The following is a 25339-nucleotide window of genomic DNA, read 5'->3' on the forward strand; positions in this document are numbered from 1 at the left end:
TCTTTTCCATCATACTAATTTCTGAAATGTATTTTTAAAAGCTTTAAACAAAGGTACCACACTTCCATTTAATTCCATTGACCCCAGTTTACATTGCAATCATCAATTCTCTGAAATATCATTTGCAACAGTACTGCTAGTCAGTTTGTTTCTGTAGCCATTCTGACTGGGTAAGAGTAACACCTGTTAACAGCTGTGAAGCCACTGTCCTCTATGACAGTATAATCCTCTCCCGACTTTCAGTGCAATCCACACATTCCTCCAGTGGCTTTGCATACATGATCCCATTTAATATTCATGACAGTTCTAGAGGAAATACTAAGTGGCATGTAGAGACTCAGGAAAGTTTAAAATGAATGGTACAGGAACACTTGGGGTTATTTGAGAGAGAGCTGGAAGGGCAGAAGGCAAATTTAAAGGCTCTTAACTCCAAGCATTCTTTCTTTTTCTCAGGTGCTTTCTTCACCTCCGTGAGACTGGACATTTTAACTTCCCTTCAGTTATCAAAGAACTTTGCCTGGTCTGTCATGTCACAAGTCATCTACTATCTACTGGTCTGTTACTATGCCTTTGTACAGGTGAACTGAAAATATTAGATGTAAGAAATTCTCAGTGTTGCCAGGTATTACTTGGAGAACCACAGTGAGCTGCTTTTAGGATTATGGCTATGATTTTGGTCCTTTCCAGAAGACTGAGTTCAGTTAAATCTACTGGCTTTCCAGCAAGTAGTTCTTTCAGTTTTCTAGAGTTAAAAAATTAAGTTTATAGAAAGAATTTTTTGTACAGTTATATGACCCCTATCTGGGGCTTCCCAGGTGGCGCTAATGGTAAAGAACCCACTTGCCAACACAGGAGATGTTAATAGATGCAGGTTCCATCCCTGGGTTGGGAAGATCCCCCGGAGGAGGGCATGGCAACCCACTCCAATATTCTTGCCTAAAAATCCCATGGACAGAGGAGCCTGACGGGCTGCAGTCAGATGCGACTTAGCACACACATGACCCCTATATAAGGTAACATGTACTCAGATGACTGCACCCAAAAAGCATTTCTTAGGCCACACGCAATATTTTGTTTTCTGAGTTTTAATTAATTGAGAAACTTTATTGTTAAGTTTAAGCAACATGATGAATGTATACAATTACTGTTGTTTTAAGGAAGGCCAACTTTTCTGTAAGTGGCAGTTCTGAATGACTACAAAGTAGAACCAGAACTGATTGTGTCCAAGTTAGGGATCTGAAAGGTCCCTGGCTGAGTGCTTTCCCAGAGTTCTTAATACTTCATTGGGGAAAGACCTAGGTAATCTTTCAGGCAAGCAATAGTGACTGTGGTGTCTTATATTTAGGGTCGCCAGTTGAAACAGCAGAGGTGGAAGTTCTTCATGAGGAAAAGAAACCTTCTAGATATGAGCATAATCCTCATTAGCTTTGTCATCTTGGGACTTGACTTGACACTTATTTCTCTACATAAAAAACACATGGTACAATACCACTATGACCGGGACAGGTAAGAAGGACCCCGAAGGAGCAAAGGATATTCTTACTCGATGCTCAGAATTTACTGCCTACACAAGTATTCCTTCAAACTCCCCTCTTCCTCTCTGCCAGATCTCTATTTGTATAATATCACAGGTAAACACAGACTACTGTCCACAGTGAAGAACACAACCAACTAGAAACTGGGAACTGCTAATTACATATGAAGAGCTCTTCTGCCTTCACAGTACTTAGGTACATGTTAATTAGGGTGATGATACAATTAAATTTCACATAGCAAGGGCCTGGAATTGGGTCATTTTGCACCTTTGGCCAAGGAATGAAGTCGTGACATGACAAATGATCATTCTTTGAATAAAACCCTAACACATAGAACATCTCTAAATCCAAAGAGGGTTGTTTTCTGGGAAGGGATGTTCATCCATTAGCTCATCCTTACCAAGCAGCAGTCTGGTGCCCCTTTGGGATAACTTCTCTGGTCTTTCTCATGGGAAAGACAAAGTACTTTATTTCCCAAAGTACTGCCATGTGGTGCTTCTCTAACCTCTCAGTGCTCAGTAGCCAGGGCTGCGGATCTGTGTTACGACCGAGGCGGTGTCCCAGGACGGCCTTGTAGAAGGTTGTTCATGCAGGGACAGTGGTGTAGTGTGCAGTCTGAATGGTGTTGGCAGAGGTCCTGGCTGCTGTGTGGCACTGCCAACGTCTGATCACAATAAATGTGCCAGTTCACTCATGTCTGTGGAGGTCTTTCCAAGTAACCTAGTTGCTGCAACTTAAAAGTATCAATGCATCTCTCACATAACTACAGAAACCAGCAACAATTGGTGAGTAACACCCCTTACTTCCATAGTTTAATCATCTCTCTACTCAGCACTGTTAAATCTATTAGAGGATCAATTACCACTGTTAGAGAACAACATAGGATTAGACTGTTACAGAAAACAGACTGGCGTTATTATACGTCTCGTTAGGTTAACGCATCTCTTCTGAAAGGAGAGATCTGAAACTAGAGCAGTGGTGGAGGCCGGCCCCGATTCTTGATAGCTCCAGATTCAGGATCGATAGGGTGAATCGGGAGTAACCAGCTGGAGGCTGCATTCCAAGGTTTCTTCAGCACAGCTCCCAGTCGAGTATGTGGCCTTGTGCCAGTGTGCTCACATCCACGGGAGGAAGCCACTGGAAAGAAGCGTTCTTCTGTCAACAAGAATGGGTCTTACAGAGCTGCCGCACTTGAGCAGCAGGAGCCCTGGAGACACTGACATCACAAGAACTGATGGCACAGACTTCATACTGAGTGTCTGCTTTCCATGGTACAGGTTCATCAACTTCCATGAGGCAGTTAAAGTCAGCTCAGCTGTCATTCACCTCATGGGTTTCCTAGTTCTTTTGGCAACAGTTCGGCTATGGAGCCTGCTCTATCAAAACCCCAGGCTGCGGGTCATTGGCAGAACACTCAGCAAAGCCTGGGACGAGGTAGTGGGCTTCTTGCTGGTCATCTTGATCCTGCTGACAGGCTATGCCTTTGCGGTAAGCACCTATCCCAGTGTGTCTTGTCCTGAGTGCTGTGGTCTTAGAGTCACGTTGCTTTCCTTAGAAAAGGTAACTAAATGGAAAGTTGCAGTTCAAGCTGGCAGTGTTTTGGAGAAGATAGTAGAGGAAAAGAGCTGGTTTCAGTTGTGTTATGTCCATACTTCACCAGCAGTATTATAAGCTCAAGACATTTCTCTCATCTTTAAAATGGGGATTAAAATTTAACTCACAAGATATGAAAGTCAGGTAAATTTATATGAAAACACTGATCACATAGGAATTCTGTATAGTTTTTAGGCATAGTAATTTGAATGGCCATAAGGATATTCTTTAATTTCCATCCCATTGGGTCTACACTGACCTCCTCATTACAACCATCTCAGGACCCAAACTGCAGCCCCCTCTGCTGCTTGCCAACCCCACCTGACTATTCTCTTTTTCAGTTTAACCTGCTGTTTGGATGGAGCATCTCTGACTACCGAACTTTTCTCAGTTCAGCAGTAACTGTTGTCAGTCTCCTGATGGGAATCTCTCATCACAAGGAGGTAGAAAAAAACTCTTCCTGGTTTCCTTGCAGAATTATGTTTGGTTTAATACAGCAAATGAGAATTGCTTAGAAAAGCAACCCCTACTGTACCATTGCATGCTGGAAAAGGGAGAAATTTAGAACCTTTGCCATCATTTTATGGTACTACCTATAGATACAGCTTTTGAGTGGCTGTTACCTCCTTTTCTAAGCACATAGTCCCACATTCCTCATTTCTTGTATTCTCAATCTTACTGCCAAAGACACAGGGCTCTCATACCTAGACAGAATAACATGATTGCTGCTGCTTTCTCAATAGCCTTTTGAAGTGTACAGTTGGAAATCACTTGAAATAATAATTAGGGAGGTACAGTTCCACAAAGAACTACAGTATTTGTTTACAAATACTGTCACAGGACAAATACTGTCATCTTCCCCCAGGAACTACCTACACAAATCCCTTTCTATTTGACATAAAAAATAAAGCAGGAAACCCAGATGAGGTTTTGGGTCCCCAAAACTAGCATATATAGATTTGATCAGGGAGAAAACCCTGTAATTCAAATTAGTGAAACTGGCAAGATTTTGATCAAAGCTTATCATTGATATCCTATGTTAAGAATAGAAATTGCATGGAATGGCAGAGACCATTTCCATTATCATTTCTGGTTTCTATGTATTCTTTCAATATGCCCTTGCTATTCCTTGAAACTTCTGTATTTAGATGTATTTTCCAGATTTGCCAAAACTCACTAGGGCTTTGAGTCTATTTATTTAGCAGCACAGCTTGTGGAATCTTAGTTCCCCAACCAGGGACTGAACCTAGGTACTCAGCCATGAATGTGCAGAAGGAGAGAAAGTGAAGTCGCTCAGTCATGGCTCTTTGTGACCCCATGGACTGTAGCCTACCAGTCTCCTCAGTCCATGGAGTTTTCCAGGCAAGAGTACTGGAGTGGGTTGCCACTTCCTTCTCCAGGGGATCGTCCCAACCCAGGGTTTAAACCCAGGTCTCCCGCATTGCAGGCAGACATTTTACCATCTGAGCCACCAGGGAAGCCCGTGAAAGTGCAGAGTCATAAGCAGTGGACCACCAGGAAATTCCCATGAGTCATTTATAATTCCATTACAACTTACCTGTTATTTTCTTGTGGAAGCCCTGAAGGCATAATTATTTATATACTTTTAGAGTCAGTCACTCTTGCTCTTCTGTCCACTCAAAAGTATTTTCCTTTTTAGTATTTTTGCTTTTCTAGTTTCTGCCAGGCAGAAATGTTTTCTTATGTGAATATATCCCAAGTATTAGCACATGTTTTACATTTTTAAAGCAGAAATTAAACTATCAGTGTTTAAACCCAAAGTGTTCCATTGTCTTTCCAGGTTACTGCTGTAAACCCAGTCCTGGGCTCCTTTCTTATCTTCACCAATGTTGTTTTGATGGTACTTGTGATCATTAATCTTTTTGTTTCTGCCATTTTAATGGCCTTTGGTAAAGAAAGGAAATCCCTTAAGGTAAGTAACTCAGTAACTAAACTATAAGCTGTATCATGATTTTTTATCCCTGGGAAAGCTCAGATTTAGCTGTTCTTAAGATTACAGATTGACATAACACACGGATTCAGCATATTCCCTTTATTAGTCTCCATTATGCTGTCAACCATTTTCCTAGGAAACCCAATTTACTAAAGTACATTATTCCAGTAGTCATGTATGGATGTGAGAGTTGGACCATAAAGAAAGCTGAGTGCTGAATTGATGCTTTTGAACTGTGGTGTTGGAGAAGACTCGTAACAGTCCCTTGGACAGCAAAGAGATCAAACCAGTCAATCCTAAAGGAAATCAGTCCTGAATATTCATTGGAAGGACTGATGCTGAAGCTCCAATACTTTGGCCACCTGATGCCAAGAATGGACTCACTGGAAAAGACCATGATGCTGGGCAAGATTGAAGGCAGGAGGAGAAGGGGACAACAGAGGATGAGATGGCTGGATGGCATCACCAACTCGATGGACATGAGTTTGAGCAAGCTCCGGGAGCTGGTGATGGACAGGGAAGCCTGGTGTGCTGCAGTCCAAGGGGTCACAAAGAGTTGGACACGACTGAGCTGACTGACATTGTTTTATATCCAGTGTCCTAAAGTATCTGGTTCTCAAATGTTAAGTAGCAGAAACACTGCTGACAAGGCCTGACAGTAAACCATTAAAGGAAACAATATCTTTATGTCTACTTTAAAAAATTACATCTTTGGCACTTTTTCCTTCCAACATTAGCAACAACTTCAGTTTCCTCACTTTTTTCCTTTTGTCTTCCAGCAGACTGAGACAGAGGCCACACTGATGGATATGCTGCTGCTGAAGCTGTCAAGCTTGTTAGGGATCCAGCAGCATCAGAGCACATGTAAGCAAACAGCCCTAACAGCAACAGCCATGGACAAAGGAAGGTTTAAAAGGTGAGTTACCTTAATCCTGTGTCTCCTCACGTGGCTCATTACTTCTGAGTATATTAACACTGATCTTTGCATGGTGTACTTTGGGAAATGTTTATAGTATACTTGGTTAATTTTCCTAGTGAAGAATCAAAAATCCCCTTGGCACTACCAGAAAAGGGTTAACACTACAAGGGTGATGCAGGATGAACCAACTCTGCTGCCCAGCAGCAAGTTAGAGAGCACTTACCATTCATGTTCCAAAAACATGAGACACAAGCAAGCTCACTGCAACTTTACAATCAAAGACACAAGCACGAGATCTGGCTCAGGGGGAGCACTGTCACAGAGGAGTAACCATGCCAGCTCCCAGATGACTATCTGGGCTTCTTACTCCCCAGCTGTCCGTCCACATTACCCAGAGAGCAGAAGTCAGGTGTGGCGTGTACCCAGTATTGTGCTTGCTTAAAATACTCTCCACTAAAAGCTGAATTTGCCCCTCATCATTTTACCCAAACAGTGGGAGAAACCAGGGCACAATATTTTTAACTTTATTAGCAGCTACTGAGCCATGATACAAATCAACCAAAAACATTAAAGTTGCTTGAATAGACTATGTACAGATTTACCACACAGAAGCCGAAGTCATGTCTTCTGATCCCAACGCCACCCTTGTGGGGAAAGATGGCCTTAGCTAGGGGGCAAAAGGGTTAGTCTCATCCGTTGAGGGAAGCAGCAAAACAATTAGAGCCATATGGGCACCAAAAATTTGAGATCAGTTTGTAGAGGTTTTCTTGATCATAAAGTCTTCAAATGAAAACAGGAATCCCTCTTCAATAATCTGTAGGCTTTCCAGCTCACTACTCAAGAGACTTGAATATTTCTAATTAAGGCTACTGGAAGCCCACCTTAGCCTTGACTGGTGACTTCTGCTCAGTACATAGCCAAATGCAATTCAACAGAATGCCATGGGGAAAAAACAGGAATTTACACAGTGCTGCCCTCTATTAAAAGGGAAACATAGCACTCAGTAAAGCAAAGGCCACAGAGGGCTCCCTGAGAATCCAGTAGAACTATGAGAGGCCTTCAACTTTCCAAATAAACTTTGCAACTGGATCCAGATGGAACAGTGCCCTGCAGCAAGGAGTAGTGTGCATGTCAACGAGAAGACCCAGCTTCTGAGAACTGTTATAATGGCTTCCTGAGCCATTTTTTTCTCTTCCCCATTCATGTTAGAGTGTGAAAATACACACCTTGGCCTTGAATCTCACTCACCACAAATCCCTCTGTACAGAGGGTTTGTTTCTAAGTCTGGAACCTCAGCACAGAGCTGAGATGCTTCAGGAAGTCCTCTCCACCACCATCCAGCCCTCTCTCCCCAAAATGATTTCACCTTCTCATTGCCCTGTGGAGGGATGGTAGGACAGGAAGGAGAGAACCTGGGATCACACTGACAGGAAACGGACAAGAAAGGCTGCCAGGAGCCAGCTGCTCCAACCTCATCATCCCCAGTTGGTAGTCTCTTGGGAGCAATGGAGAACTGGAAAGCAGCAGAGTCTGGTAGAGCAGGAAGAGAGCCCAGAGGGAGAGTGTGCTCAGTGATGGTTAACAGGTAAAACAATTTCATGGAGATTCTTTGTTACAAGGAAAAACTGCTCAGTCTCAACTCCCAGAACTTGGACCTTGCCTGGTTTAGGAGGCCTATGTTTTCTTTTTCAGCTCCTCAAATCTCCGGGAAAGATCATCGAAGTCAATGTCCTCTGATGCTGAGGTGTTGGCACCAGCAGATGCAGTTGGGAGTGTGTCTGGCACAGACGGCAACTCTGGCAGCACAAAGTTGTCGTAGGTCTCTGTGGGCCTCGAAGCGGGCTTTGCAGGAGCCTCTGGCTTGGGCCCAGGACCTAATCAGAGTAAGGAGCACAGTGTTACACATACCAGAAAAACGGCTCAAAGCCCATCATGGCCTTTGGCAGGAAAAAATAAACTACTGAAGGAAACACTGCTTTTAAAAAAAATAATTCTAAAAGTCAATAAAAATTTTCAGGACAATTAACAGCTACATTTTCTAATTATAGTTGAATATATGTTTTATTTTCCTACAGTGAGAAAAAGTTTAAGGAGAAGTCAAAGTGTGGTGCATAGGGCTTAGGTACACAGGATTCATTTAAACGGACTGTCCCCTTTCACAAAGGTCTGCTCCCGTAATAAGGAATTCCAAGGAGTGGTACTAGAATTCTATTGGGAAGAGCAAAAGAATTTATAAGGAATGTTAACATCCATACTGTCTGATGTAATAGAATGTGATCTTGTTTCTAATCTTCCATTTTATACAAGTTAAAATCATCATGCTCTCTACCTACTATATGTTTCAGTTTCTATTGAAGTTCTAGAACAGGCAACCTAAACTGTAGTTGTAGAAAATAAGAACAGTGCTTGCCTCTAGAGTGGAACTAACTGGGAAGGAACACAAGGTAATTTTCTGGGGTGATGGAAATGTTCTCTTTACTAAGGTGGTGGTTACATGATGTATGTGTAGATACACCTAAAAAATGGTAATATACATTTCTATATTTTTTTTGTACATAAATTATACTTTTAAAAATTGGAGACGGTTTTATTGAGGTATGTTTCTCTGGGGAGAATGGATACATGTGTATGAATGGCTGGGTCCCTTCACTGTTCACCTGAAACGGTCACAACATTGTTAATTGGCTGCACCCCAATATAAAAGGTTTTAAAATGTTTTTTAAAGTACCCCCCAACTCTGGGTTTCTGGAGTGCTGGTAGTAGTTTTTCAGTGAATGGCTACATGAACATGCTTTGTGAAAAATCACTAAGCCATTCACTCATGATATATGCCTCTTTCCCCCTCTTTAATGCCCAAATTTAAAAACTTTTTTGGTACTTCCAAGCACAGTGGCAGTTGAAGCAGCAGGAACATAAAGAACTTGAGGGTAAAAAATAAAAAAGAACTTGAGGGTGATGGACAACTAGAAAGTGACAATAATGATAACCATTAACAGGAAAAGGTAATTTGGGAGATTCCTTGAAGGCAGAATAGACCTTTTCTCTTTGGAAGTGGGAAATCCTTAGTTTTGTTTCCACCATACTGCATTTGGGGAGAGTGGGGCATGTGGGTAGAATCCCACAAGCATAAAAACAATCTGACGAAGGAAAGTGATGAGAAAACAGCAAACAACAGTACTGAGAAAACCTTCAAAGGATTTCTGACTCACACTCACCAACAATCTGTGTAGAAGACACATTCTTATCAGCATTAATGTCATCAACCTGAAACACAAGAGATCATTACCAGAAGAGAAAGCAATGGCCTCACTGGTGAAGGTAATGGTATAGGCCCATGTGTGTGGCAAAAGCTAAGCTGCTCAGCAAAATCAACAAACCTGCTCCAAGAAACTGCCCCTCTGCCCCCCTGTACTCCTTTCCTGATCTCCTTCCCACCGGACAGATACTATGTTGAAGTCTTTAACTGCCAAGCAGAGGAAAAGAAAATTTTTACCACGTTGTTAACATCTCTCTCTAATCTGATACCTTCACCTTCCAGACAGTGAGAAAGCATTCTAAACCACCACATTCACCTCCAAGAACCAAGTCCTCAAATACTAACAAAGATCATCTACTTCCTTCCTAGGAATAGTTGTGGGCAAAGCGTCAATGCGTGCAAAGCCAAAACATAAAAATTCAGGCCCAATGTAAAAACCAAAGCAAAGGACACTAAGCAAGCTCAGGAACAGGGGAATCTCCCTAGATAAGGAAAGAAGGCTGGCAGGAAAGTCATCTAATTCTGAACCAAAGCCGTGACAACCATTTACAGTTCAAGGCATCATTAGCATATTACTGATACCAGCAAGTTTTAAGTATAAGACTAAAATAAAATTAATGCTATAGGCCAAAATTTACTAAACAAATATCTGGCTGTTATTCCTTTATAATGTGTTGAGAATTTATAAAACTGGTATTTTAATTATATTCTACCATCAAGACTATACCAGGTCAAAATGATTCTCAGCCTAGTTAAGTGCCCCACTAGAACTTTCTAGGATCTGCAGCTCCTTTCTGATTCCTGGGCTTTTAACTGCAGACAAAGCATTGCCACCAATGATGCTGCCGCCACCACCACGCCCCATTTCCAGGGTAATATTAAAAGCAACACAAAAATCCAAAGCATACAGCAATGCCAGTACTAGGAGTTGATCAAAACTTTGCCTTCCCTGTGGCCATTATTTTGCTCTCTCTTCCTGGGATTCACTCTCCTGCTGCTTATAAAAGGCTCAGGCACTTACAGATTCATACGATGGGGGAGTTGCTGGAATCTGAGGTGGATGAATATTGGGAAAGGCCTGATAAGTTCCCACTGGCAATCCATTGAAATCCGACTGCAAGAAAAGAAAGGCAACATAAGAGACACTGCCCCATCTGCAATTTTTGAAGTGTGTATATGGGAAGAGAGAAATAAATATGTGTGTATACAAATATTTTCTCAATGTGAATATATTCATATTGAATAATATATATTTAAGATAGGTATTGAATTATATTGAATAATATATATTTAAGATAGGTATTTAATATGTGTATTCAAGAGCCCCAAAAGAAAAAAGTGCCTAAAAGGACATGACAACATGTGATCAGGAAGATTCTAGATTTTTAAAGATCTGCAGCCAAAAGACTATCAAATTACTAATTGCTTTTATATTCACAAACGGCGATTACTATCCCTTTCTCTGGGGAGGTGGGGGATGCCACACTACATGTGGGATCGTAGTTCCCCAACCAGGAAATGAACCTACACCCCTGCAGTGGAAGCTGAGTCTTAACCACTGGACTACCAGGAAAGTCCCCAGACTTTCTTACTAGCAGTGACTTTCATCTTCGTGTTTACAATGGATATTTTTCTACTTGGTAATAAGTGATGATTATTCAATTTTGGAAAAAGCTACTAGTATTCCTACAAGTCCCAGAAAACCTACATGAAGTTTTTTCTAGCACCATCTCTCTAGATTTTCCTGCTTCATTACCTGTAGGTTAACGAAGACTTTCTCCAAATCCCAATGCTATTTTTTTCCACAGTATAATCAATAAATTATACCAAATGTTAAGGCTAAAATCTTCTAGATAACCTACAATTCCTGGGTGCATTCACAGAACCAGCTTGTCATCTACTACATTTTCTAGAGTTCACATCCACACTTATTCGTATGTATACTTACAGGTCCCTTTGGAAGCGGGTATGAGAAAGGAGTGTTTGGAGATGGCATGGGCATGGGCATAGGCATTGGCACTGTTCCGTCAGGTCCACCAACTGGTGCTGTGAAGCCGCCTCCACCTCCTCTTCCAGGGCCCCCTTTCTTCACATCATCTGTGAATCCCACATCAATAAGATCTGTCTCTACTCCAGGAGGAGCTTCTGCCTAAGAAAAAGAAAGAAACCCGTATCATCAGGCCCTGTCACAGGCTAGTTTCCCCAGGGAGCTCCGAGATGGAGATCAGCATGACTCAAGTTTATTGGAGAGATCTCTTGGGATAGAGACCTGTGGGGATATGAAGGAAGCAGGCCTAAGCAAAGTAAGAAGGTGGGCTGCCATTCCTTCACAACAGAGGGCTTGGCTAATTCCCCCAGAGAGTTCTGGGACTTGGACGGGCCTACAGCACATGTTCCCAACTGGGGCAAAGGGGCAGTCTTTAATCCCCCCAAATAAATACAAGCTGCCCCCAGCAAAAACCCTGGGTAAGGAAGCTCTCTCTCAAGAGGGCCACTGCTGGAGGGACACTCAGCTGTGCGAGCCACCAGTCATCAAAGAGATGGGGGAATAAATGCTTCTGTCCTGAAGTGTGTCTGTAACTGGGGCGGGGGGAGGGTTGTCTGAGCAGCACACCAAAACATCTACTATCCCCCATCAACCTTAACCTCTGAATTACTGTTTCCATATTTGCCTTTCACTCTAAGCCTCTTTAGGACAGTGGCCTTGTTTATATCTTTTCTGTATTCTCAGCTTTCTGGGGCACAGGGCAGGCACCCAAAAAATGTTTCAAGATCTGTTCTGGGTCTTGGGGCTTTCCTTGCTACCCAGTTCCTTGAACTTCACTGAAAAGTAGCAATAATGCCATTTTATATTTGAATCAAAGTTTGTACCTTTTCAAAGTGCTTTTGGTCATTCATCTCTTCTGATCCTTAAACATACTGTGAGAGAGACGCAGGCTTATTTATTGCTACCCCAAAAGCACTAACTGGATAAAGACTTCAACTCCCACACACAAACTTGACTGCAAAGAATACGGTTCTTTTTCAAAGACAGTAATCTAGAAAGACTCATTTTCTGTTGTATTCTAAAGACTCTAAACTCACCATGACCACAGAGTCGGGCTCATAGGGCACATTGTAGTTCTTGGCAATTTCAATCAGGTATCTCTCCACTAGGATTTTGGGTGGGGCCTCCACACTCAGTTTGTGCATTAACTGTAAGTGAAAGATCCAGGGTTAACATGCATCTATATAAACCAGCCTAAGCCTATCCTATATCACTTTAAAACTTTGTTTCTCTCATTTTACAAGTCAATGGAGAGAAAAGAAGAGTTCCAACCAGCTATTCTTTTCTTCAGTCACAGAGCACAACATGCATCTATGTCTCACATTCTCTGGTTACTTACACCCAAAGACTGACACTGGCATTCCACATCTGAATTCACCAATCCTTCTCCCCACCTCACTTCTACCTCCATATATCACAAGTGGCACAAGGGACAGAATCAGGAATGATGCAGGATGACAGAGCTTCACAATCAGAGGTGTCAGGCAGCGTTAAGGAATTGACTGACTGCACTGCCAGACAGCCTTCTATCTATGAAATGTGCAATCTTAAATGAATGCTACATTACAATGATACCCACTAGAAACACTGCAGGCAGTAAAATAACCTGCCCCCATCCCACCCACTGGTCCATGTTTAACAAGTACATTCATTACCCTATCATTCACAGTTCCAATCTGGTTGGTCCGACATAACTTGCCATATTCCTTGCTATACTTGGCACAGAGTTGATCAGCAACCTACAGAGAAAAAGAACAGCAAATAAAAATGGAAACCACTCCTACAGGGGGCTTCAAGCTTCCTCCTATCAACAGCAAACACGCTTCTACTCAGGATTTCCAAAAGACTGCACCTGCAAAGCCTTAAAAGGTACATATTAATTCATTTAGTTATTTGTTTATTCATCCATCCACTGAACTGCACAGCAGAGACCAGAAATAGCTACTGGAACAGGAGAATTAAATGAAAGTCTCCTCCAAGAGAATGATACCTTGGGCTTCCTTCTCCCCCATGCTCTCAAAAATGCAGCTAGCTTATATCTTCCATGTATAAGATAGGAAAATTTCTCTCTGAGGAATACGACCAACCCAAGGAAAGGAAAACTAGCTCCTGACAGTCTGGAGGCCCTCGAGAAATGGTTTAAGTTATCCAACAATGAATTGGTGCTGGAAGTATCATGCTCCCTGATTTCAAGCTATGCTAAAAAGCATAGTCATCAAAACACTATGTACTGGCACGCACACACACATAAACAAAGAAAACAAACAGATCAATGGAACAGAATGGAGAATTCAAGAATGAACCCATAGTTACATGGGCAATTCATTTACAACAAAGGAGGCAAGAACAGGAAAAAGATAACCTTTTCAATAAATGATATTGGGAAAACTGCACTGCTCTCTCAACCCATATACAAATGAATTCGAAATGGATTAAAGACTTAAATGTAAGATGTGACACCATAAAACTTCTAGGAAAAAATATGGCAGTACACTCTTCTGACACTGGTCTTAGAAATATTCTTTTGGGTATGTCTCAGGCACAAGAAACAAAAGCAACAATATACAAATGATACTATATCCTACTAAAAAAGTTCTGTACAGTGAAAGAAACTATCAACAAAATAAAAAGGCTACATCTACTGGTGGGAGAAGGTATTCACAAACAATGTATCTGATAAGGGGTCATTATCCAAAATATACAAAGAACTCAATACAACTCAGCACCAAAAAAACAATCCAATTAGAAAACTGGCAGGTAGACATTTTTCCAAAGACACCTACAGATGGCCAACAGGCACATGAAAAGATGCTCAAAATCATTAATCAAGGAAATGCAAATCAAAACCACAATGAGATATCCCTCACACCTGTCAGAAAGGCTATCATTAAAAAAAACACCAATTAAGTGTTGGTGGTGATATGGAGGAAAAGGAACACTCATATACTGTTGGTGGGAATGTAAATTGGTGTAGCCACTATGGAGATCAGTATGGGGATTCCTCAAAAGATTAAAAACAACTACTATCTGATCCAGTAATTCTACCCCTGGGTATTTATCCAAAGTAAATGAAAACACTAATTAGAAAAGACATATGCACACCTATTCGCACTGCAGCATTATTTACACCAGCCAAGATATGAAATCAACCCAAGTGACCATCAATAGATGAATAAAGATGCGGTACACATATGCAATGGAATATTACTCACCGATTAAAAAAAAAATGAAATCTTGCAATTCGCAACAACATGGATGGACCTGTAGGGTATTTATTATGCTAAGTGAAATAAGTCAGAGAAATACAGTATAATGTGATCTTACTTGTAAGTGGAATTCTAAAAAACAAAACAAATGAACAAACAAAACAGAAACAGTTACAGATAAGGTGGTTACAAGAGGGGAGCAGGAAGAGGAAATAGAGGGATTTGAGATACAAAGTTCCATTTGCAAAACAAATGAGTCATGAGCAGGAAATGTACAGCTTGGGGAATATAGTCAATAACTACTCTGTTTGTATGGTGACATATCGTAAATGGAATTATCATGATCATTTTGAAATGTACAGAAAAATCACTAAATTGTGTAACAGGAACAACATAGTGCTGTAGGTCAATTACACTTAAAAAAGAAACACACAAACATGCAACAAACTCATAAAGAAAGAGATCAGATTTGTGGTTAGAGAATTGATGAAGGCAGTCAAAAGGTACTACAAACTTCCAGTTGTAAGTAAGAAGGCCAACAAACACATGAAAAGATGCTCAATATCACTAATTATTAAAGAAATGCAAATGAAAACTACAATAAGGTATCACCTTACCATGGTCAGAATAGCCATCATCCAAAAAAAAAAAAAATCCACAAACAATAAATGTTGGAGAAGGTGTGGAGAAAAGGGAACCCTCCTACACTGCTGGTGGCAGTGTGAATACATACAACTACTATGGAAAACAGTATGGGGAGTCCTTAAAAAACTAAAACAGAACTAACTACCCTTTGACCCAGCAATCCCACTACTGGACATAAACCCAGAGGAAACCATAATTCAAAAAGATACATGTACCCAATGTTCACAGCAGTATATTTAAAATAGCTAGGACATGGAAGCAACCTAAATGTCCATGAATTTTGGAATGGATATTGGTATACAGATACGATGGAATATTATTCAGCCGTAAAAAGAAACGAAGTTGAGTCATTTGTAGAGACATGATGAACCTAGAGTGTCATAAACAATGAATAAAGTCAGAAAGAGAAAAACAAATATCATATATTAATCACATATGTAGAATCTAGAAAAATGGTATAGATGATCTTATTTGCAAAGCAGAAACAGAGACACAGAGGTAGAGAACAAGTATATGGCTACCAAGGAGGAAAGGGCAGGGCATGGGAGGAATTGGGAGACTGGGATTGATACTCTATACAAAACAAATAACTATTGGGAACGTACTGTATAGCACAGGGAACTCTACTTAATGCACTGTGGTGACCTGAATAGGAAGGAAGTCCAAAAGGGGGGGCAGGGGGCAGGATGTATGTAGACACATGGCTGACTCATTTTGCTGTATAGTAGAAACAAACAACACTGTAAAGCAACTATACTCCAATAAAAATTAATTTTAAAATCATAAATAAGGACTAGAGATGCAATGTACAACATGATAAATATAACTAACACTGCTGTATGTTATACATGAAATTGTTGAGAGTAAACTGTAAAGAGTTCACTTCAAAAAACTAACTTCTTTTCTATTTCTTTAATTTTGTATCTACGCTTCAAAAGTACATGAACTGAGAACTTCCAGATATATAAGCTGAATTTAGAAAAGGCAGAGGAACCAGAAATCAAACTGCCAACATCTGCTGGATCATAGAAAAAGCAAGAGAATTCCAGAGACACATCTACTTCTGCTTCATTGACTACACCCAAGCTTTTGACTGTGTGGATCACAACAAACTAGAAAATTCGTAAAGAGATGGGAGTATCAAACCATCTTACCTGCCTCCTGAGAAACCCATATGCAAGTCAATAAGCAACCATTAGAACCAGACACGGAACAATGTTCAAAATTGGGAAAGGAGTACGTCAAGTGTGTATATTGTCACCCTGCTTATTTAACTGATAAGCAGAGTGTATCATGCAAAATGCCCGGATGGACGAGATGCTTGATCCTTGGAAGAAAAGCTATGACAAACCTAGACAGCGTATTAAAAAGCAGAGATACCACTTTGCCGACAAAGGTCTATACAGTCAAAGCTATGGTTTTTCCAGCAGTCATGTACGGATGTGACAGCTGGACCATAAAGAAGGCTGAGCACGAAAAAATTGATGCTTTTGGACTGTGGTACTGGAGAAGACTCTTGAGATTCCCTGGGACAGTAAGGAGATCAAACCAGTCAATCCTAAAGGAAATCAGTCCTGAGTATTCATTGGAAAGACTGATGCTGAAGCTTAAGCTCCAGTACTTTGGCCACTTTGGTACTTTTGCAAAGAACCAATTCACTGGAAAAGACCCCGATGCTGGGAATGACTGAAGACAGAAGAAGGGGGTGACAGAGGATGAGATGGTTGGATGGCTCAATACTCAACCAACTCAATAGACATGAGTTTCAGCAAACTCCAGGAGATAGTGAAGGACAGGGAAGCCTGGCGTGCTGCAGTCCTCTGGGTCACAGAGTCAGACACGACTAACATCTAAACAATATGAGATGATGGATGTTTACCAAAATTATTGTGATAATCATTTCATGATATAAGTCAAATCATTATGCTGTACACCTTAAATTTATACAGTGCTGTATTTTCAATTATATCCCATTAAAACTGGAAGAAAAAAAAAGGGAGACAAAAAAAATTGGCATCTGGCATTAAGACCCACCTAAGCGCATAAGAGGTTCCAATCCATTTTCAGTACCTCAGTCTTTAATAAATAGCCAAGGGCCAAGCCACCAAACCTTTCAGAAAAGCCTCTACTATAAAAACAGTTTAAATCTATGAAACAGAAGTAAACATTAGAGAAACAAGAAAAGCTTACAAAGGACTATAATATTCCTAGAGTTAGAAGACAGTGAAGCCATGAAACAACAACAACCAAAAAAATAGACTATTTAAAAAATAGATACTCAGAGACATAAAAAGAGCTCTTAAAAAAATAAAAATATACAGAGGACAAGGAAATTTTATGATAGGTGGGAAATGAGACTGAGACAGTATCCAAGTGAATAACTGGCAAAGACGGAGAAGACAGGAAAGACCGCAGCTGGACGGCATTTGTGCCTGAGCAGTCAGTACCACACCCATGTTGCTGCAGTAAGTTTTCAGTTAATGCCTGTCTCTTCCCCCAGACTCTAAGCTACAGGAGTAAGACTGGTGTCACAGTTTACTCACCACTGCACAACACTGACTCAATAAATACTTCTGGAACAAATGAATGAAACAAAGCATCTGTTCCCTTAATATTACTGTAACTCTACTGATTTACATTTGTTTAAAAACATACTTAAATGACATTATAATAAAAGTAATTTAAGACAAAACATGGGTTATATGTAACTTTGCCCCTTAGAAAAACTATTCAAGTCTAGAAAACACTGTTCTACTCTATGAACAGTTCCATTCTATGAACAATTTCACAAAGCCTTTTTCAAAGGCAGCATGAGAAGGGTACAAAATAACCTGGTCAAGTAAGCAGACGTTGACATATATAAACCAACCTTTCTAACAACAGGAAAAACTACACGCATCACTGAAACTGGTTGTACTCACAATTTTCAGCTCTGCCACTTCTGACTGGAGTCGAGGAGCAGCCCAAATCAATGTAGACACAGATTCAGCCAGACCAGAATCTAACTCCCTATTAAGGTGGGGGGGGGGGGCGGAAATCAGTAAAATTTAATATTCTTTCAAACAAACAAAACCCCTTAAAAAAAAAAAAAAAAAAAACCCCTTCATCTGTATCATACACTTGATAGCTTCCTCTAAGGCAATTTCACAAATCTCACTGAAAGTGAAAAGTGAAAGTGAAGTTCTCAGTCATGTCCAACTCTTTGCAACCCCATGGACTTATAGCCTACAAGGCTTCTCCATCCATAGGATTTTCCAGGCAAGAATACTGGAGTGGGTTGCCATTTATTTCCTTCTCCAGATCTTCCCGACCCAGGGATTGAACCCGGGTCTCCCGCATTGTAGGCAGATGCTTTACCGTCTGAGCCACAAATCTCACTGGAACCTCACAATAACTATAGGCTTATAGCCATTTCTGTCATCCAATTTTGGGGGAAAATCTCAAACCAAGAAACCAGCCCAAGGTCACAAAGTCAGCAAATGGTTGAGCCAAGGCTCAAACTCAAGCCTCTTGATTTCAGACTGCACATTTTCAACAGCTGTCTACACTGAGGTCAGGCCTTCAAGTGAATAGTAAGAAAAATGTCGTTGGGTACATGAAGTGATAGTCCCCGAGTGCTAGCTCCCCACACACAGGAAGAGGCCAGTATCACTCCTTTCTCAAATTCCAGAGGTGATGTGATTTAATCTTCAAATCAAAATACCTTACTTCATCATAGTTCTACAAAATGAAAAAGATCTAGAGGTCTACTGAGTAACATTATGCCTACAGTTAAACAGTACTGTACTGAGTGCTCAAAAATGTTTTAAGAACTGACTTCCCTGGTGGTCCAGTGGTTAAGAATCTACCTGCCAATGCAGGGGACACAGGTTTGATCCCTGGTCCCGGAATATTTCACAGGCCACGGAACAACCAAGCCCGTGTGCCACAGCTACTAAGCACACGAGCTCTAGAGGCCATGCTCTGCAACAAGAGAAGCCACCACAAAGAGAAGCCGGAGCACTGCAACTAGAGAGCAGCCCTCACTTGCCACAACTAGACAAAGCCCATGCATAGCAACAAAGACCCAGAGCAGCCAAAAATAAATTTTTTTATAAAAAAAATTTTTTAAACTGTTTAAGGCAGATCTTATGTTAAGTGTTCTTATCAAAAAAAGGGATATAAGGAAGTTTTTGGAGATGACGACTGCTTTTTTAACATATGATGAAGTGTATAGGTATATATATGCCTATGCCCAAATTCATCAAATTGTACACCTGCACACACTAAATACGTGAAATTTCTTCCGAAATCAACTACACCTCAATGAAGGGAAAAAAAGGACAAAACAGCTTACTTCATAGACTGGATGAGGCCAAATCGAGCCAGCAGCAGGTCACAGTACAGTTCCAGGATCTCCATGGCCTCCACAAGGTAGTCTTCTCGAATGATGTGCTCCACTCGGATTCGAGCTCGTTCATCCTTCCCAGCAGCCAGGTAGTCCGCAATCTCTTTCCTTGCTTTCTGGGCCAATTCCGCTAAAGCACAAATCCCACTCCAGTCACACAGCTGTAGTACATGGGCCCTGGCCTGCAGGCAGACATCCACCCCAAAAGAGAAAAGTCGGTGTTTCTACTATATCCTAGCTCACCCTTCCTTAGCAAACGTAGTCTCATCTATTCTAGAATTTGCTACCTTGTCTAAGTGAGAACAGTGTTTGTGTAGTCATTTTATCTATTCCATAGAAAAGAGTATGTCCCTTTCCCTGTTACAAAGTGATTCAGTCTAACTAGTCACGAAAGACAGCAGAAATGTATCTAAAACTTAGAGGATATAGGGTCCCTAAGACTTCAGACTGCTAGCCTGAAAGAGCTAATAATAGGGTGCTAGGAATCAACGATGTATTCTGGGGAAAAAAAAAAATGGAAGGCAAACACGCACTACTCACTTTTTTTTTTCTCCAACAGTTTAAGACGGTTTATGACTAATCTCAAATTGACTCGTAAACGCTCAGCTTTAAATCCAGAGCCCAGCATGCTGTGTTGTTCCTCCTGGGAAAAGATAAGAAGCACAATGACTTTCAAGTCAAAATTAGTTCAGGAATTAAGACCAGTAAGATAGTGAATTATTTCACATTATAAACCAGAATAATTTTTAAATTCAGATAAATAACATGATGTGACTCACATTTTTTAAAGGTCATTTGGCTGTAGTGTGGAGAACTGATTGGGGTAGGATAATAATGGAAGTAAGAGGACCAAGGACAAGGCTATTAGAGCAGTCCAAACAAAAGATGAAAACAGCTTAGGATGGGACAGTCAGCAGTAATGGCAGAAGTGATTGCATTGAGATCTATTTTGAACACAGAGATGAGAGAACTTGATGATGGATGAAATGAGTATCTAATCTATGTACTGGCATAGGAGTACGGTGATGAAAACAGAAGCAGGAAGGCCTCCTACTTCTCCCATAAAACACAAAGGTAGTGATAAGAAGAGATTATCAAATTTATACCCAAATTCAAAAATATTACCACCTTAAGTCCTCATCAAATCCTCCTACTAAGTCTCAACCTTTAGAAAAAGCTACAGCCCAAGATAACAGAAATATCATTAATATCTACTCATAAAGAAATATACAAAGGGGTAAAAAGCTAAAAAAAAAAAACTTTATTAATATAAAATTCAACAACAAGGATCCTACTGTATAGCACAAAGAACTAAATTCAATGTCCTATGATAAACCATAATGGAAAAGAATTTTAAAAAGAAAGTGTATATATGTACAAGAATCACATTGCTGTACAGCACAAATTGACACTGTAAATCAACTATACTTCAGTTAAAACTAAGAACAAAAACCAAAATAAAATAAATTCGACAACAGAAGGCTATTATTTACCAAGACTTTTGCTGAAGAGCAGAGTTACCGTCAACAAAACCACCCCTGTGGCATCCACAAGACTTTAGGGTGTAGCACTGTGCACTGACCACTATGCATTCTGTGTGAACACAGCACTATTTATTCCATTAATTGTAAACATGAACTTCAAAACGTAACATCCAAACAAAAAGTGAAAAGCGAAAGTGTTAAGTCACTCAGTCCAGACCAATTCTGTGACCCTTTTGACTGTACCCCGCCAGGCTACTCAATCCATGGGATTCTCCAGACAAGAATACTGGAGTCGGTTGCCATGCCCTACACTAGAGCATCTTCCCGACCTAGGAATCGAACCCGCAACTCCTGTGTCTGCTGCATTGGCAGGCAGGTTCTTTACCCACTGACCCATCAGTGAATCCCAACATCCAAACAAAAGCTAGGTCTAACACAGTAGAAGGGGTGCAATCACAATAAAATCAAATCCCATACCCACCAGGTGTGTGACCCACAGACTGCAGAACAATAATACCAAAGAAGTTCTGAGCCCCATTTCAGGATTCCCAGCCTGGAGAATCCCCAGGGAATCTGGCGTTGAGGGCCAGTGCGATTTGATTATAGGACTTCCAGAGCACTGGGGGAAACAGAGACTCCAGTCTTGGAGGGCACAAACAGAATTTTGCACACAGCAAGACCCAGAAGAGAGGAGCAGTGACCACACAGGAGACTGAACCAAAACTTAACTACTAGTGGAGGAGGGCCTCCTGTGGAGGTGTGGGTCAGCAGGGGCTGACCACAGGGATAGGAGCATGGGAAGGTCCCCCTTGGTGTAAACCCTCTTATAGCTAGAGAGACAGGAATAATAGACCACTTTACCTGCCTCCTGAGAAACCTGTATCCAGGTCAAGAAGTAACAGTTAGAATCGGACATGGAACAATGGACTGATTCCAAACTGGGAAAGGAGTACATCAAGGCTGTATATTGTCACCGTGCGTATTTAACTTATATGCAGAGTACATCATACGAAATACTAGGAGAAACATCAATAACCTCAGAGATGCAGATGACACCACCCTTATGGCAGAAAGCGAAGAGGAATTAAAGAGCCTCCTGATGAAGGTCAAAGAGGAGAGTGAAAAAGCTGGCTTAAAACTCAACATTCAAAAAACAAAGATCATGGCATCCGGTCCCATCACTTCATGGCAAAAAGATGGGGAAACAATGGAAACAGTGACAGACTATTTCTCTATTTTCTTGGGCTCCAAAATCACTGCAGACAGTGACTGCAGCCATGAAATTAAAAGACACTTGCTCCTTGGAAGAAAAGCTATGACAAAGCTAGACAGCCTATTAAAAAGTACAGACATTACTTTGCCAACAAAGATCCGTCTAGTCAAAGCTAGAGTTGGACTATAAAGAAAGCTGAGTGTCAAAGAATTGATGCTCTGCAACTGTGGTGTTGAAGAAGACTCTTGAGAGTCCTCTGGACAGCAAGAACATCAAACCAGTCAATCCTAAAGGAAATTAGTCCTGAATATTCACTGGAAGGACTGATGCTGAAACTGAAGCTCCAATACTTTGGTCACCTGATGTGAAGGGCCCACTCCTTGGACCCTGATGCTGGTAAAGATTGAAGGCCAAAGGCGATGACAGAGGATGAGATGGTTGGATGGCATCACTGACTCAATGCACATGAGTCTGCACAAGCTCTGGGAGACGGTGAAGGACAGGGAAGCCTGGCATGACGCAGTCCATGGAGTCACAAAGAGTTGGACAACAATGACTGAACAACAAGAGAACCCATTGACCCACAAGCCAGACAACTACAAGGAAGGGAAGGAACCCTACCCATCAGCAGATAACTGGATTAAAGCTTTATTGAGCAAGACCTACTTTTTCCCATTGCCAGTCCCTTCCTCTTAGCCTCATCAATCAGAGGGCAGACAGAAGAAGCAAGAATAAGCACAGTCTCACAGTAGGTAAAACAAAAACCATATTACAGAATGTTAATCACGATGAAAAAGCAGAAAGGTATGTCCCAGATGAAGGGACAAGATAAAATCCCAGAAAAACCACTAAATGAAGTGGCACCCTTCCAGAAAAATAATTCAGAATAATGATAGTGAAGATGATCCAGGATTTCGGGAAAAGAACAGAGGCAAAGATTGAGAAGATGTAAGAAATGTTTATCAAAGACCTACAAGAACTAAAGAACAAACAGATGAATAATACACTAGAAGGAATCAATAGCAGAATAACTGAGTCAGAAGAATGAATAAATGACCTGGAGGACAGAATGATGGAAATCACTGCCATAGAAAAATACAGAAAAAAGAATAAAAGGAAACGAAGACAGCCTAAGAGGCCTCTGGGACAACACTAAACACACCAGCATTCGCATTAAACGGGTCCCAGAAGGAGACAAGAGGGAGAAAGGACCTGAGACAATATTAGAAGAGATAACAGCTGAAAACTTCCCTAATATTGCAAAGGAAATAGTCAATCAAGTCCAGGAAACACACAGAGTCCCAGAAAGGATAAACCTAACGAACACACCAAGACACAGAGTATTCAAACTGACAAAAATTAAAGACAGAGATAAAATATTAAAAGCAACAAGGGAAAAATGACAAATAACATATACAGGAACTCGCATCAGGCTATCAAGTTGACTTCTCAACAAACTCTACAAACCAGAGGGAACTGGGTGATATATTTAAAGTGATGAAAGAACCTACAACCAAGAATACTCTACCCAGCAAGTCTCTCCATATTTGATGGAGAAATCAAAAGCTTTCCAGACAAGCAAAAGTTAAGAGAATCCAGCACCACTAGCTTTACAACAAATGTTAAAGGAACTTCTCTAGGCAGGAAACACAAGAGAATGAAAAGAGCTACAGAAAATAAACCTAAAACAATTAAGAACTAAGACCATGCATATTGATAACCACTTTAAATGTAGATAATCACGTTAAATGTAAATGGGTTAAATGCACCAACCAAAAGATAGAGGCTGGCTGGGTGAATGAAAACATGTGCATGTATGCACTTCCACTTACCACATACATCACTCTGCCTGATCCCCCCACCCAAATTGTATGTAATTATTTTATACTGTAGAGTTAATCATGTTTCCATTATGGCTTGCAACTGTAATTATCCTTTTTTTTGGGGGGGGGGGTCTGGCTATTGATTGTGAAAACTGATAAACATCTTTTACTATTGTGATTATGTAACTATTACTCACTTAATACTATTTTATCATGATTGGTCAACAGAAAAATAATACAACTATATCACCAAAGTGAAAGTGAAGTCACTCAGTCGTGTCTGACTCTTTGCAAGCCCATGGACTGTAGCCCACCAGGCTCCTCTGTCCATGGGATTCTCCAGGCAAGAATACTGGAGTGGGTTGCCATTTCCTTCTCCAGGGGATCTTCCTGACCCAGGAATCGAACCCAGGTCTCTGCATTGTAGGCAGACGCTTTGCCATCTGAGCCACCAGGGAAGTCATATCACCAAAACTAGGATCTAACAGAAAAATCTGTAATCACTTTTTAAAATCCAGATGCGTACCAGAATTATCTTGAAATTTTTGAAAAATACACAAATGCTCAGATATTGCTTTTTTCCTTCAGAGCTCCAGGTATGTCTCTAATGAGCAGTCATGTTTTAAAACAACTGGTATATGATTATCTTTTACTTTTAGCTAGTTTGTTTCACTTTTTCTACTTCATATTCAGTGCTTCCATTTCATTTAGTTTATGTTCTCCAATAACTCCATCTCTTTTTTTTTTTTTTATTTTCTCAAGGCTTTATCAAGTGAAGCTTGGTAAGAAATGTATACCAAAGACCTACAAGCACTAAACAACAGAAATGAATAGAAAAGCTTTTGTATACCTATACATATGTATAATATATATATACTAGAATAGTTATTAATTTTGCCTAACTAAAAATTATGACGTTCTGATTCCCCCTGTTTTAGTATGAATAGAATGCTAGATTTCTAATTTAAAAAGTTATGCTATGTGACAAGCAACAAAGGTTTACTGTACAGCATAAGGAACTAGTCAGTATCTTATAAAAACCTATGATGGAAAACAATTTCAAAAATAATATGCGTGTATTTGTATAACCAAATCACCTTGCTGTGTACCTGAAACATTGTAACAACTATACTTCAATAAAATATACATCTTTAAAGATGGGGGGGGGGGGGGGAGGGAGCTAGGTCTAACAAAGTAACCAAAGGACAGACAAACCAAAAAAGATACCCAATGTAAGGAGGAACATTAGGAATAGTGGTTATTGGTTTATACACAGG

The 25339-nt window shown here is 40.6% G+C and overlaps 2 protein-coding genes across 10 annotated transcripts in view; one reads left to right on the forward strand and one right to left on the reverse strand.

Annotated features, from left to right (window-relative positions):
- The window catches only part of PKD1L3 (polycystin 1 like 3, transient receptor potential channel interacting), an 80869-nt gene extending 74867 nt beyond the window's left edge, over positions 1–6002 (forward strand). Inside the window, exons 27-32 of the mRNA XM_043900578.1 lie at positions 454–578; positions 1346–1506; positions 2813–3023; positions 3470–3571; positions 4930–5061; positions 5871–6002. Coding sequence (XP_043756513.1) covers positions 454–578; positions 1346–1506; positions 2813–3023; positions 3470–3571; positions 4930–5061; positions 5871–6002 — 863 coding nt within the window. The remainder of the gene's footprint in view (positions 1–453; positions 579–1345; positions 1507–2812; positions 3024–3469; positions 3572–4929; positions 5062–5870) is intronic.
- Positions 6003–6509: 507 nt separating this feature from the next.
- Positions 6510–25339, reverse strand: part of IST1 (IST1 factor associated with ESCRT-III) — a 38816-nt gene continuing 19986 nt past the window's right edge. For 2 of the 9 annotated variants that reach the window (XM_043898981.1, XM_043898982.1), the window contains exons 2-10: positions 20083–20185; positions 19492–19672; positions 18077–18164; positions 12960–13043; positions 12342–12452; positions 11206–11406; positions 10279–10371; positions 9217–9265; positions 6510–7875 (exon numbers count right to left, since the gene is read on the reverse strand). In XM_043898981.1, coding sequence (XP_043754916.1) covers positions 7676–7875; positions 9217–9265; positions 10279–10371; positions 11206–11406; positions 12342–12452; positions 12960–13043; positions 18077–18164; positions 19492–19672; positions 20083–20170 — 1095 coding nt within the window. In that variant the 5' untranslated portion in view covers positions 20171–20185 and the 3' untranslated portion in view covers positions 6510–7675. Of the gene's footprint in view, positions 7876–9216; positions 9266–10278; positions 10372–11205; positions 11407–12341; positions 12453–12959; positions 13044–18076; positions 18165–19491; positions 19727–20078; positions 20186–25339 lie in introns of those variants that run through there. The other 7 variants (XM_043898977.1, XM_043898979.1, XM_043898980.1 and 4 more) reach the window with 6 other exon arrangements.

This window comes from Cervus elaphus, chromosome 4 (genome assembly GCF_910594005.1).
Source record: "Cervus elaphus chromosome 4, mCerEla1.1, whole genome shotgun sequence".
NCBI classification, from domain to species: Eukaryota; Metazoa; Chordata; class Mammalia; order Artiodactyla; family Cervidae; genus Cervus; species Cervus elaphus.